The sequence below is a fragment of the Muscardinus avellanarius genome (genome assembly GCF_963383645.1).
Source record: "Muscardinus avellanarius genome assembly, chromosome: 1".
Lineage (NCBI taxonomy): Eukaryota > Metazoa > Chordata > Mammalia > Rodentia > Gliridae > Muscardinus > Muscardinus avellanarius.
Genome location: NC_137786.1, coordinates 177,082,442 through 177,097,060, shown reverse-complemented (window position 1 = coordinate 177,097,060; position 14,619 = coordinate 177,082,442). Strand labels below are relative to the sequence as shown.

Genomic DNA, 14,619 nt, shown 5'->3' with positions numbered 1-14,619 from the left:
TACTTGCTGAGGCTTGTCCTTGAACCTTCTACCCTCCTGTCTTAGCCTCCCAAGTACTGGGATTATAAGCATGAGCCACCAAGTCCTGCTTTGTTTTTTATTTTGAAACAGGGTCTCACTAAGTTGCTGAGGGCTGTGCTAAATTGCTAAGTCTGGCCTCAAACCTGCAATCTTCCTGTCTTAGCCTCCCAAGTACTGGGATTACAGTTGTGCACCACGTACCTGGCCTATATTTTGTTGTTGTTTTTGTGACACTGAGGGTTGAACCCAGGGGCATTCTATGTCCAAGTTATACCCCAGCCTTATTTTTATTTATTTATTTTTAGTTTGAAACAGAGTCTCCCTAAATTGCTAAGGCTGGCTGCAAACCTGCTATCCTCTTTCTCATCCTCCCAAGTACTGGGATTACAGGTGTGTATCACCACACCTTGCTCTTTTTTTTTTTCTTCTTAAAGTGAAAAAGAAAGATGGAAAAAATGTGTTGGATCTGAGTTTCAGTCTTTGTTAATTCTGATACTTACTAGCTTTGTGACTTTGGACAAATAACTTAGTTTTTTGAGCTTCAGTTTTCGTATCTGTGTCACAGAGATAATATTGTCCCTCAAAGGATGGTTAATGACAAGTGAGGCTACATATGGATGGAACTGTAAAGTGTTACAGAAATTAATATTTTTGTTCATTATAACAACCCTGTGGGATCTCCCCCCTCCTGTGGTACTAGGGATTGAACCCTGAGGCATTCTACCTCCAACATACATCCCCAGCCCTATTTTATTATTTATTTACTTTGTGGTACTAGTGATTGAACTCAGGGACATTCTACCTCTGAGCTATACCCCAGCCATATTTTTTATTCTTTTTTTTTGAAACAGGATCTCTCTGGGTTGAGAATCTCAGTACTTGCTGAGATGTCCTCAAACCTGGGATTCTCTTATCTCAGCCTCTCAATTAATGGGCCACCACATCCAGCTTAGATTGGCATTTTAAATTTCCATTTTGCTGATAATAAGAAAATAAACTCAGAGGTTAATTAATCCCTAGTAATCAAAGTCAGACTGTGTATTGGAATTGGACTATACCTTGCAAGCCTATTTTTTTTCCAGATTATTTTGCCAGTATCCATCCACACCCTTGGTTGCTGACTTTACATGCCTTTTTTCTTAAGTTTTCAAAAATGTATATTTTATACTTATACTACATTTTAGTTCAGACTCTATTTTTTATTGGAAATACTTGATTCCTATTTCTTCCCTTCATACCCAGGCCTGGATACAATCCTTATCTCTTCAAACATCATTGGTAATTTCTGCCAAGAGCCTGCTGGGTGGGATTAGACAGTAAGTGCTATGATTCAACACTCATTTGTTTCCTAATTGCCACGAGTCGCTTTGCTTTCTGACATTGCTATAGTGTTGTATTAAACAGTAGGCCAGCCATTATGCTTAAATGCTAACCCTGGAGGATAAAAAAAGTTTGATTTTGAATTTTATCTTGTTGTGGCATACTCACGCTTTCCCCTCTTGAATTTTGTCTGTTTTGATATCACCTGCAACTTCTTAAAAAATATATTCATTAACGGCATGATTATCTACTGTTGACTTTTGGAGGTAGTTCATTTATGTTTCTGGATTAAAGGTTGAGTTGCAGGATTAATAAGCAGGAGAATAACATTGTTTCTTGATCACTTTTACAGAATTAGCTCCCTAAAAATGAGATCTTCTGAGAGCATACCCAGATCTTACAGAAGCCTGAACACTAAGCTTTTGGAGCTCCCTGCATCCTTGCTGGAATAACTGTTCAGCCAAGAGTTTAGCTGACACTTTAGTTTCTCATACAGGAGGCAGTTCCAAATCCAGGTCAGCTCTCTCACAGCAATGTGGGCTTTATCTCGCAGTTAGAAGCAAAAACTCATTTAGTAAAAAGCCTCTAGGCAGCCAAGTATGGATATGCTGGCTAAGAAAGTGCTAATTGTATATATATTCAAATTAATTTTTAAAAGAAGATGACCTGTAATAAACATATTGATTTTCAGTGATAAGACTATTAGGACTTTGAAGCTGTCCTTTCTAATGAAGTGTGAGGACCTATGCCTGTTGGTATAATAACATTCAAATAATTAAATTAATTAATTAATTAACTTATTTATTTTTGCAGTACTGGGGATGGAACCCAGGGGCATTCTACCTCTGAGCTACACCCCCAGCCCATTTTTTTTTTTTTTTTTTTTTGGTGGTACTGGGGTTCCTGGAAACCCTTCTACCTCCAGGCTACACTCCCAGACCTATTTTATATTTTTTTTTATTTGGAAACAGGGTCTCTTAAGCCAGCGCGGCTGGCTTCAAACCTGCACGATCCTCCTGTCTCCACCTCCCAAGCGCGGGGATTACAAGCGTGCGCCACCATGCCTGGCTCTATTTTTTATTCTTTATTTTTGAAACAGGGTCACACTGAGTTGCAAAAGGCCTCGATAAGTAGCTAAGGCTCTCCATGAACTGCAATCCTCCTGTCTCAGCCTCCCAAATACTGGGATTACAAGCCTGTGCCACCACACCCGACTTCAAGGAATATTAATTAAAAGTCTTTTTGTGTGTGTGTGTGTGATACTAGAAATGAAAACCAGAGACATCTATCTCCAGGCTACACACCAGCTCTATTTATTTTTTTTGTTTGGAAACAAGGTCTCACTAGGTTGATGAGCGTCTTACAACTTGCTGAGGCTGTCGTCAAACCTGCAGTTCTCCTGTATCAGCCTCCCAAATACCGGGATTACAAGCATATGCCACCATGCTCAGCTTAAAAGTCATTTTCAAAGTTGGGTGTGGTGGCACATGTTTGTAATCCCAGTAGTAGGAAACTGGACAGGAGGATCTCAGGTTTGCATCTAGCCTCAGCAACTTAGCAAGGCCCTCTGCAACTTAGTGAGACCCTGTTTCAAAATAAAAGATAAAATAGGACTAGTGTTGTAGATCAGAGGTGAAATGTCCCTAGGATCAATCCCCAGTACTACACATACACAATAAGGTAACTTTTATGGTAGACATGGTGATGCACACCTGTAATCCCAGTACTTGGGAGGCTGAGATAGGAAGATCACAGATTTGAAACCAGCCTCAGAAACTAAGTGAGGCTCTCAGCAACTTAGAAAGACCCTGTTTTCTAATAAATAAAAGAGGGCTGGGAGTGTAGCTTGGAGATAGAATGCCTCTGTGTTCAATCCCCAGCACCACCAAAAGAAAGAAAGAAAAGTAATTCTTACTGCCCTCCAGAATTTCTACAAACATTCAAGTACTACATAAGAAAACAGATTAGGGGCCTTTTGGTGAGTGTAGCTCCTCAGAGGAGAGATACAGTTAAGTGTATTTTGATGGTTGGATATTCTTTGACTATAATAAGGGATTGCAAGAATTGTTGAGGAAGGGTTTACCATGCCTTTTCTTCTACACATGCTACCTTTAAATTCCAACATACTTGGGTAAAATGATAACATGTGACTTTTAGCAAGTCACGTTATCTGAATATAACATCTAATTCTAGGCTTTCCTGCTACGCCATCAGTGTTTTATTTTTGCTACAGGAGCCAAAAGACATGTGATAATGACTAGTCAAAACATGGAGCATTGTAGCATGGCTATGTGATGATAGCCAGTCTGTGATCACGTACAGTAGGTTGAAGTCCTAGGTGGAATGGGCATTGCAGCACTGACCACGCCCTGTACATGTGTGTATAGCATAATTTGCTTTACCAATTTCCCCTGATAAGTGTCATTGTCAATAATCTGACAATTTTTCTTGACAGTTGTTTTAGGAAGCAAGTTTACTTGTAGACTTGTCTTTTACACTGTAGGCTTGAGGGCTGGTACTGAGTTTTCTCACATCTCTGTGTGCATCTCCTGCTGATCCTGTTCTTGCCCTACTGCCAGTTGAGAGTATTGGTAGTTGATTTAATTCTACTAATTAAATGTTTTCATTCTTTTCAGTTGTATCTTATTGTTGGTCTGTCTTCTGTGGAACTATTTACTTCAACATAAAAAGATAAGGGCCAAGGAAGAATAATAATTGTTATTTATTTATTTATTTATTTATTTATTTATTTGGTGGTACTGGGGGTGGAACCCAGGGGCTTACTACCTCCAGGCTATACTCCCAGACCTATTTTATATTTTATTTGGAAACAGGGTCTTACTAAGTTGCTGAGAGCCTCACTGAGTAGCTGAGGTTGGCTTCGAACCTGCGCGATCTTCCTGTCTCAGCGCCCGAAGCGTGGGGGTTATAAGTGTGCGCCATCACGCCTGGCAGAATGATAGTTTTATAGGCAGACAGGAGGATTAGAATGGGTACACTTAAAAAATGAGAATTTCCTGGCCAGGTGTGCTGGTGCACACTTATAATCCCAGCATTGGGGAGGCTGAGACAGGAGGTCACAGGTTTGAGGTCAGCTTTGGCAAATTAGTGAGAGTCTCAGTAACTTAGTGAGACCCTGTTTCAAAGTAAAAAATAAAGAAAAGGGCTGAGGGTATAACTCAGAGGCTAAATGCCCTTGGGTTCAATTCCCTAGTACGAAAAAAAGAAAATGAGAATTTTCTGTACTCCTAAGCTTTTCTTTAAGAGACTTTAATTACATTGGAATAGTTTCACTGATAGATTTTGTTTCTCTCTCTCTCTTTTTTTTTTTTTTTTAGAAAAGCATTCATATTTCATGTCCAAAGGAAAATGCATCTTCTAAGTTTTTGGCACCATATACTACTTTTTCTAGAATTCATACAAAAAGTGTAAGTATTTTGATCAATTAAAAACTAAATGTGATAGTATACTATTTCTTTCATTTTATCTGTATTTCTAGTATATAAGCATCTTTATAGTTAATATGTTTTACATTTATTTTGTATTATAAGATGATACAGCAGGTAAAGTATGATGGGTGTGGCAAAAACGGTACACAGTATTTGTCCACATCTACTTACTGGTAATCTTAGAGATTGAAATTTTCTTTAAATATGTTGTATTTGTGTGGGTGTGGTGTGGTACTGTGGATTGAACCCAGAGGCATTATACCTCCAAGCTATACCCCCTGTCCTATTTTATTTATATATTTATTATTTTATTTGTTTGTTTGTTTTCGGTACTGGGGATGGAACCCAGGGGCATTCTACCTCTGAGCTACACCCTCAGCCCTTTTTTTATTCTTGATTTTGAAACAGGGTCTTACTGAGTTGCAAAGGGCCTCACTAAGTAGCTGAGGCTGTCTGCAAACCCAGATCCTCCTGTCTCAGCCTCCCAAATGTTGGGATTACAAAGGTTGGCCACCACACCCAGCTTTTATTTTATTTTTATTTTGAAACAAAGACAAAGTCTCACTAGATTGATGAGAGTCCCACTACTTGCTGAGGCTGTGCTTGAACTTGAGATCCTTCTTTCTCAGCCTCCCAAGTACTGAGATTACAGGTATATGTCACCACACTGGGTTCTTTTTTTTTTTTTTTTTTCTTTTTAAGATTTAAAGAAGTTTATTAGAAAGATAGAAATACAAAAAATAAAAATACAGCCCCATGCCAAAATAGCATGGGGGGGGTGACTCGAAATGAATACACCCTACACTGGGTTCTTAAATGTGTTTTAACAGAATCACTTAATAGCATTTGGATAATGATATAATAGCTAATGCTTGTGTAATATGTCATTGTGCATATTTTATTACCTTGCCTGTTAGACAGGAACACTTCCTCAAAAAATCCAAATATATACTGAGGAATACTTTGCCGAGGTTTTTATAATAAAGCCCTTTCTACTATTTTTAGCTTTTCTGAAGCAGACATAAGAAAGTGGCAATACAGTAATTATATTAAAGCTGTGTATTTCTTACTGTGAGGTACTTTTTTTGTGTGTGTGTGTGTGGCCCTAGGGATGGAATCCAGGGGGCATTCTACCTCAAGCTACATCCCTATCCCTATTTTTATTTTTTTAAATTTTAATTAAATTTTATTTTTTTGCGGGTCTGAGGATAGAACCCAGGGGAATTCTACCTCCGAGCTATAGCCCTTGCCCTGTTTTTTTTTTTTTTTTTTTTTTTGATACTGGAGGTGGAACCCAGAGGCTTTCTACCTTCCGGCTATACTCCCAGACCTATTTTAAATTTTATTTGGAAACAGGGTCTCACTAAGTTGCTGAGAGCCTCACTAAGTAGCTGAGGCTGGCTTCGAACCTGCACGATCCTTCTGTCTCAGCCTCCCAAGCACTGGGATTACAAGCGTGCACCACCACGCCGGGCTATTTCCTTCCTTCCTTCCTTCCTTCCTTCCTTCCTTCCTTCCTTCCTTCCTTCCTTCTTTCTTTCTTTTGTACTGGGGATGGAACCCTTCTACCTCTGGGCTACATCCCAGACCTATTTTTTTATATTTTTTTTATTTGGAAACAGGGTATCCTAAGCCAGTGAGGCTGGCTTCGAACCTGCGCGATCCTCCTGTCTCCACCTCCCAAGCATGGGGATTACAAGCATGCACCACCACACTCGGCTTTGTTGTGGTTTTTTTTTTTTTTTTTTTTTTTTTTTTTCAGTATTAGAGTACTGGTGTTTGAACCTAGGGCTCCTTTTACCACTGAACTACAGACCTTTTGAGACAAGGTCTTGCCAAGTTGCTGAGTTTGGCCTCAAACTTGAGATCTTCCATCAGCCTTTCTGAATATCTGGAGTTACAGGAGTGCACTACTGTGCTTGGGTCATAATTTTGTGTTTTTATGAACCTAGGACCTATATCTATACCTATATATAGCTGTGTTTAGAAATACCTTACTTAAATCCTTCTGTTACTTCTCTCTCTCTCTCTCTTTTTTTTTTTTTTGCGGTACTGGGGATGGAACCAGGAGCAGATTCTACCTCCGAGCTACACCCCTAGCCCTATTTTTTATTCTTTATTTTGAAACAGGGTCTCACTGAGTTGCAAAGAGCCTCACTAAGTAGATGAGGCTGGTCCGCAAACTGTGATCCCCTGTGTCAGCCTCTCGAATGCTGGGATTAGAAGTGTGTACCACCACGCCCAGCTCTTCTGGTACTTCTTAGAAGAGGTATGCTAAAAAATAAAATAGCAGCTGGCATGGTAGAGCATACTTATAATCCCAGTACTTGGGAGGCTGAGACAGAATTGTACATTTAAGACTAGCCTCAGCAATTTAGGCCCTCAGTAAATTGGTAAGACACTGTTTCAAAACAAAAAAGTAGCTGGGTGTAGTGGTGCATGCCTGTAATCCTAGTAATTGGGAGGCTGAGACAGGAGGATCACAGGTTTGAGGCTAGCCTCAGCAAATTAGTAAGGTCCTCAATAACCTAGTGAGACCTCATTTCAAAATAAAAAAATAAAAAAGGGCTGAGGGTGTAGCTCAGAAGTAGAATGCCCCTAGGTTCAATCCCCAGTACCACCAAAAAAAAAAAAAAAAAAAAAAAAAAAAAAAAAAAAAAAAAATCAAATAAAATAGCAAAAGATGGACCCTATGAAAACAATATAAGGATAGGTAAAGCTTTTGTGCTGAAGTAGGATATTACAGATGTTTACAGGAATAACTGGAGATGTAAAAGGTGTTAGGAGGTTTGTGATGAAACAGTTTCATATCAAACATAGGTCCTTTGTATTTGGAAGCAGAGGCTTAATTTTTGGAGGTGATAAAACAGGATGTTTATAGCATATTTCAAGGAAGTAAGAGCATTTCATTATTTGTAACATTGTGTTGTCTTTTAACAGATCACATGCTTGGACATCTCCAGTGGAGGGGGCCTTGGCGTGTCTTCCAGCTGTGATGGAAGCATGAAGATCTGGCAGGCTTCCAATGGAGAACTCAGAGTAAAGGATTCAGATACACTCACAGTCTAATATATGAAGGGTGCTCTGAGAAACCTAGAGTGGGTCTTTAGGACTACTGAACTTGAGCTGCTCTCTGTTCTCCCATTTGTTAATCAGAGAATCATTCTCAAGCTTAGTGATTACCAGAGTAGGGCTGTAGCAGTTGAGTCAGGCCAGTGGATGTCTTACGTAGGTGGGTCCTTGCTTTGAACTGCCTTTAGTGATCACTTCTAACACAGAGTAGCTAGTCTATATGACTAAGCCTCCATTCTATGCAGAGGTTTCTTTTTTCTTTTTTTCCCCCTGTGGTACTGGGGATTGAACCCAGGGATATTCTACCTCCAAGCTAAACCCCCAGGCCTATTTTTTATTCTTTATTTTGAAACAGGGTCTCACTAAGCTATGGAGGGCCTCAAGTGGCTGAGGCTGGCTGCAAACCAGCAATCCTATCTCAGCCTCCCATGTACTGGTGTTACAAGCATGGGTCACCACCATACTCAGCAATGCAAAGGATTTTAAGAAGAGATGAGAATCCCTAAGCCTACTCATGTTCTTATACTTAAAACTAGACCTTGGGATTTCTGAAATCCATAAAATTCATTTCTACATCTTTAGCTCTGTCCCAGGAAAGAAGCCAATAGTTCTTAGGACACTACTTGATAGACAAATGAGTTAAAAAGATCCTTTGGGCAGCTTTTTATTATTTATTTATTTATTTATTTATTTATTTATTTATTTTGTAGTATTGGGGATGGAACCCAGGGGCATTCTACCTATGAGCTACACTCCAGCCCTATTTTTTTATTCTTTATTTTAAAATGGTCTCACTAAGTTGCAGAGGGCCTCAGTAAGTAGCTGAGACTGGCCATGAACCTGTGATCCTCTTATCTCAGCCTCCCAAGTACTAGGATTACAAGCATGTGCCACCACTTCTGGCGTTTTGACAGCCTTTAAAAAAAAAAAAACCTCATAAGTGAACTAGGCATGCTGACACACACCTGTAATCCTAGTACTTGGAAGGATCACAGGTTCGTGGCCAGCCTCAACAACTTAGTGAGGTCTTCCACAACCTAGGGAGACTCTGTTTCAAATTAAAAAATAAAATAGAATGCCCCTGGGTTCAATCCCTAGTAAAAAACACACACACACACACACACACACACACACACACACCCATCTCCGCCTGCAACACCCCCCCCCCACTGCCCGAGTCTAGTAAGTGGATATGGGATGTAGATATTTCATATAAGGAACCAAAAAATACGAGAGGTAAGGAGACATCAAGGACTGGACAAGAAAACTAGCATGACATTTTCTTTTGTTTTTTCAGAGAGTATTGGAAGGACATGTGTTTGATGTGAATTGTTGCAGGTTTTTCCCTTCAGGCCTTGTGGTTCTGAGTGGGGGAATGGATGCTCAGCTGAAGATCTGGTCAGCCGAAGATGCTAATTGCGTGGTGACTTTCAAAGGGCACAAAGGAGGTATGAAAAGGCTTCTCTAATGAGCCCCCTAGATGAATAACTGCAAAGATAGAAACAGAAGCTATAAACAAATGGACAAATAATTCATCCATCTGCCCATTTGGATGAGCTGCTATTTCTCCCCAGCGACTAGAAATTCCTTTGCTAGTCAGTCTTGATATTGTAATAGAGAATGAACCATTTTATACAAATAGTTGTTTTCAACAATAGATAAGGAAAAAAATAGGAAATCATCTGGGGAAAAGAGAGAGAGAGAACCCACATCTTATATTAGTCCTTGAGTTGACAGTAAATGCTAGGTGATAAATGGCCTCATGTCCAGACATCAAAGAGAGCTTGATAATGATTGTTGATGATCATGAATTTATATTTTATATTTAAAAATGGGTTAGAGAGCTGGACGGACGTGATAACGCATGCTTGTAATCTGAGCACATGGGAGGCGGAGACAGGATTGCAGGTTCACAGCCAATCTTAGATACTTATTTATTTATTTTTTTTTGGTGGTACTGGGGTTCCTGGAAGCCCTTCTACCTCCGGGCTCCACTCCCAGACACCTATTTTGTATTTTTATTTGGAAACAGGGTCTCTTAAGCCAGCGCATGCGCCTGGCTTCGAACCTGCGCGATCCTCCTGTCTCTGCCTCCCAAGCGCGGGGATTACAAGCGTGCGCCACCACGCCCGGCATCTTAGATACTTATTGACGCCCTCCAGAACTTAATGTGATCCTGTTTCAAAATAAAGAATAAAAAAAGAGGGCTAGGGGTATGGTTCGGAGGTAGAAGTACCCTGGGTTCAATCCCCACTACTGCAAAAAAAAAGGTGTGGTGGCGCACACTTGTAATCCCAGTACTTGGGAGGCTGAGACAGGTGTATCGCAGGTTCATGGCCAGCCTCAGCTACCTCTGAACTACAACCCCAGCCCTTTTTGGAATCAGGGTCTTGCTAGGTTTCTGAGAGTCTTCCTATGGTTGCTTAGGCTGTTCTTGAACCTGCGATCCTCCTGTCTCAGCCTTCAGCCTTCCAAGTACTGGTATTACAAATGTGTGCCACCATGCTAGGTAGGGATGACCTTTTATAGCCGGGTATGGTGGCACAGCTTGTAATCCCAGTATTCGGGAGGCAGAGACTGGAGGATTGCTGTTTGAGGACAGCCTAAGCTACTTAGTGAGGCCTTTCGCAACTTAGTGAGACCCTGTTTCAAAGTAAAAAGACTAAAACATAGGGCTGGGGGTATATCCTGGGTAAAGAATGCTCCAGGGTTCCATCCCCAGTACTGGGGGAAAAAAAAAAAAGGATAACTTTTTGTTAGTGTAAAGAAATTCCTGACTAGTATATGTAAACATGACAATAAGGGAGGCAAGAGAGTAGAGTAATTGGAGACAGGCAAGTCTTTGGTTTAAATCATAGCTTCTTTCTGAATTAATTCCTTGGTTCCTGTCCTTCAGAACTCTGCTTTCCTTTTATTCCTATCATTCCAGTGTGAAGAAACTCACACTAGATGTCATTATATTGTAAGTGACATTTTCTTAGTGGTAATTTTCCACTCCACTTCTACAGAGAAGTAAAATTTTCTGGATAACAGCTCTTTGCACTGTTGCTTCAAAATTATACATATTTGGTGGTACTGGGGTTCCTGGAAACCCTTCCTCTGGGCTACACTCCCAGACCTATTTTTATTTTTTATTTGGAAACAGGGTCTCTTTAAGCCAGCAAGGCTATCTTCGAACCTGCACAATCCTCCTGTCTACGCCTCCCAAGCGCGGGGATAACAAGCGTGCACCACCACGCCCAGCAGAATTATACATATTTAATACTATTCACAGCTCCTAGCTACAGCTGTAGCATACCTGCCTTAAGTACATACTTTTATAATTACTGTTTTCTGTTGGTTTGGGCACTGGGGATGGAACCCGGGAGCATTCTACCTCTGAGCTACATCCCCAGCCCTTTTAAAAATTTTTAGTTTTTAATTTTCGATTTTTAATTTTAATTTTTTTTTTTTTGCGGTACTGGGGTTCCTGGAAGCCCTTCTATCTCCGGGCTACACTCCCAGAACTATTTTTACAGTTTTATTTGGAAACAGGGTCTCTTTAAGCCAGCAAGGCTGGCTCTGAATCAGCGCGTCCTCCTGTCTCCGCCTCCCAAGCGCGGGGATTACAGGCATGCGCCACCACGCCCGGCTTTAGTTTTTAATTTTGAAACAGTTTTGCTAAGTTTCCAAGGGCCTTAGCAAGACCCTTGGCAAGGCCAAGACCTGTGATTCTCCTGTCTCAGCCTCCCAAATACTGGGATTACGAGTGTGTGCCACCACTCCTAGCCATGATTTTTATATATGAAGTCATTTCATCTTAAGAGGAATGGAAGCAAGTCAGATGATGACCTTTGGCCAGTTATTTTTCTTTTCTTTCTTTTTTTTTTTTTTTTTTTTTTGGTACTGGGGATTGAACCCAGGGGCATTCTACCTCTGAGCTATACTTCCAGCCCTATTTTTTATTCTTTATTTTGAAACAAGGTCTCACTAAGTTGTGGAGGGCCTCACTAAGTAGCTGATGCCTGCCATGAACCTGTGATCCTCCTGTCACATGCTGGGATTACAACTGTGTGCCACCATGTTTGGCTTGCTTATTTATTTATTTATTTATTTATTTATTGTCAGTCCTCAATTATACAGTCTCTTAATGGGGCATGGTGGTGTACACTTGTAATCCCAGTACTTGGGGGCTGAGACAGGAGGATCCGGGGTTCACAGCCAGCCTCAGCTACTTAGTGAGGCCCTCCGCAACTTTTTTTTTGTGTGTGGTACTGGGGATGGAACCCAGGGGCATTCTACCTTTGGGCTACACCCCCAGCCCTATTTTTTAATTCTTTATTTTGAAACCAGGTCTCATTGAGTTACAAAGGGCCTCACTAAGTAGTAGCTGAGGCTACCTATGAACCACGATCTTCCAGTCTCAGACTCCCAAATGCTGTGATTCCAAGCGTGTTCCACCACACCCAGCTGCCCCCAACAACTTAATGAGACCGTATTTCAAAAGAAAGAGTTAAAAGTAGGGCTTGGGATGTGGCTCAGAGGTAAAAATGCCCCAGGTTCAATCCCTGGTACCACACACAAGAAAAATAAAATAAATAAAATCATGTAGTCTGTAGATATTCATTGGGCATCTATCATAGACTCAGTTAACTTGCTTTTAATAAAAACAAATACCAAAATAGGCTTGTTTGCTCATGCCTGTAATCCCACTGCTTGGGAGACTGAGCTAGTAGAATCACAGGTTTGAGCCCAGTCTAAGCAACTTAGCAAGACCCTGTTTCAAAGTGAAAAATAAAGTAGAGCTGGGGTGTAGCTCAGAGGTAGATTGCCCCTGGGTTCAATCCCCAGTAGCAAAACAAAGTAAAACAAAAATACCAAATACTTCCCCTTCCTGGGTCACCATACAGGTGTTCCACATTTCTACTTTATAAATTTGTTTTATCACACTGTGCCATGGTGTCTTTATGAGCACGACCATCTCTACCCTTTTTTTTTTTTTTTTTTTGTGGTACTGAGGGTGGAACCCAGGGGCTTTTCTACCTCCAGGCTATACTCCCGACCTATTTTTTATACTTTATTTGGAAATAGGGTCTCACTAAGTTGCTGAGAGCCTCACTAAGTAGCTGAGGCTGGCTTTGAACCTGTGCGATCCTCCTGTCTCAGCCTCTCAAGTACTGGGATTACAAGCGTGCGCCACCATGCCCAGCTCTAGTTTGTGTCTGATTCTCATAGCTAGTCTTTGAACCATTGGGAAGCAGAGTCTGATTATTTCTATTCTTCTAGCACTTTAAAATGCCCAACATGTAGCATATGTTCACGTTGAGCACGTGTGCATGAAGGGATGCTGTTGTTTATGCAGCTCTGTCCTCTCCCCTTGTCATTCCTCTACTACCTCTCTATTCATTGTAAGGACTTCTTTTTCCTTGCCAGGTATCCTGGATACAGCCATTGTTGACCGAGGCAGGAATGTGGTGTCTGGTTCTCGAGATGGGACAGCACGACTTTGGGATTGTGGGCGCTCAGCCTGCCTGGGAGTCCTTGCAGACTGTGGTGCTTCCATTAACGGAGTCTCAGTGGGTGCTGCTGACAACTCCATAAACCTTGGCTCCCCTGAGCAGACACCTAGTAAGTTGATAGTGATATGAGAGTTTGCATTGTTTCCTTAAGTGCTCTTCAGTGTTTGCCTTAGTTTCTCCTTTTTTTACCTCATTCCTTCCTGCAGTGTTGCTGGTGTTTCTGTTTTCACTTTAAGATTATTATTTATTTGTATACCTACTATGTTTTTGTTGCATTGGAATCTACAAAGGAATTATGTCTTAGTCACTGTATCTGAGTATCATGTAATCTGAATAAAATTAATATCTATAAAACTATAAAACACTTAGTGAACAGTGAAGTTTGGTTAAAATAGTGATTTTTTTTTTTTTTTTTTTTTTTGTGATACTGGGGTGGAACCCAGGGGCTTTCTACCTCCGGGTTACACTCCCAAACCTATTTTATTCTTTATTTGGAAACAGGGTCTCACTAAGTTGCTGAGAGCCTCACTAAGTAGCTGAGGCTGGCTTTGAACCTGTGCGATCCTCCTGTCTCAGCCTCTCAAGTACTGGGATTACAAGCGTGCGCCACCATGCCCAGCTCTAAAGTAGTGATTTTTAATGAAAACGTAATAGGGTTTCAGAGGTAGGGAGTGTTCCAGGTTAGAATAGATGAGAAAAGTGTTAACAATGAAAAGATAAACTCCAGCTGAATAGACTAGAATTGGAAGGTTAGGAGTGTAAGTGTTAGGACAGAGGTTGGTGTAGGGGCAGTTTGTATTATAGCATGGAGGTGAGATTGTATTTTACATTAAAAAGATAGGTGCTTGGACTACAGGGTTGAATTAAGACTGAGGTCGAGCTGGGCTTGGTGTCACATACCTACAGTAATAGTACTTGGGAGGTTGAAACAGGAGGTTTTGCGGGTTCAGAGCAGCTTCAGCAGCTTAGTGAGACCTTGTTTCAAAATAAAAAATAAAAAGGTCTGGGGGTGTAGCTTGGAGGTACACTGCTCCTAGGTTCAGTCCCCCGTAACAACAACAACAAAAATGGAGAGTGAGTTGAATAGTATAAGCCCTAATAAGGTAATTTTCATTCTTATTTTTCCATAATAATAACTAGTAATTCCTTATATGTTCTATAGGGCTGTTTTTTCCCCCCTGTCATCATCTTGTCTTTTCACATTTTTTTAAAACATAGACTGTTGGGCATGTGATGGATGCTTGTAATCCCAGTACTTT

General features: G+C 40.7%; 1 protein-coding gene across 1 annotated transcript in view; it reads left to right on the top strand.

The window, feature by feature from the left end:
* Positions 1–14,619, top strand: part of PAAF1 (proteasomal ATPase associated factor 1) — a gene marked incomplete at its 3' end in the record, with an annotated part of 49,661 nt that overhangs the window by 17,567 nt on the left and 17,475 nt on the right. The window contains exons 4-7 of the mRNA XM_080701176.1: positions 4,680–4,769; positions 7,731–7,829; positions 9,160–9,310; positions 13,275–13,469. Of these exons, the coding sequence (XP_080557302.1) occupies positions 4,680–4,769; positions 7,731–7,829; positions 9,160–9,310; positions 13,275–13,469 (535 nt within the window). The remainder of the gene's footprint in view (positions 1–4,679; positions 4,770–7,730; positions 7,830–9,159; positions 9,311–13,274; positions 13,470–14,619) is intronic.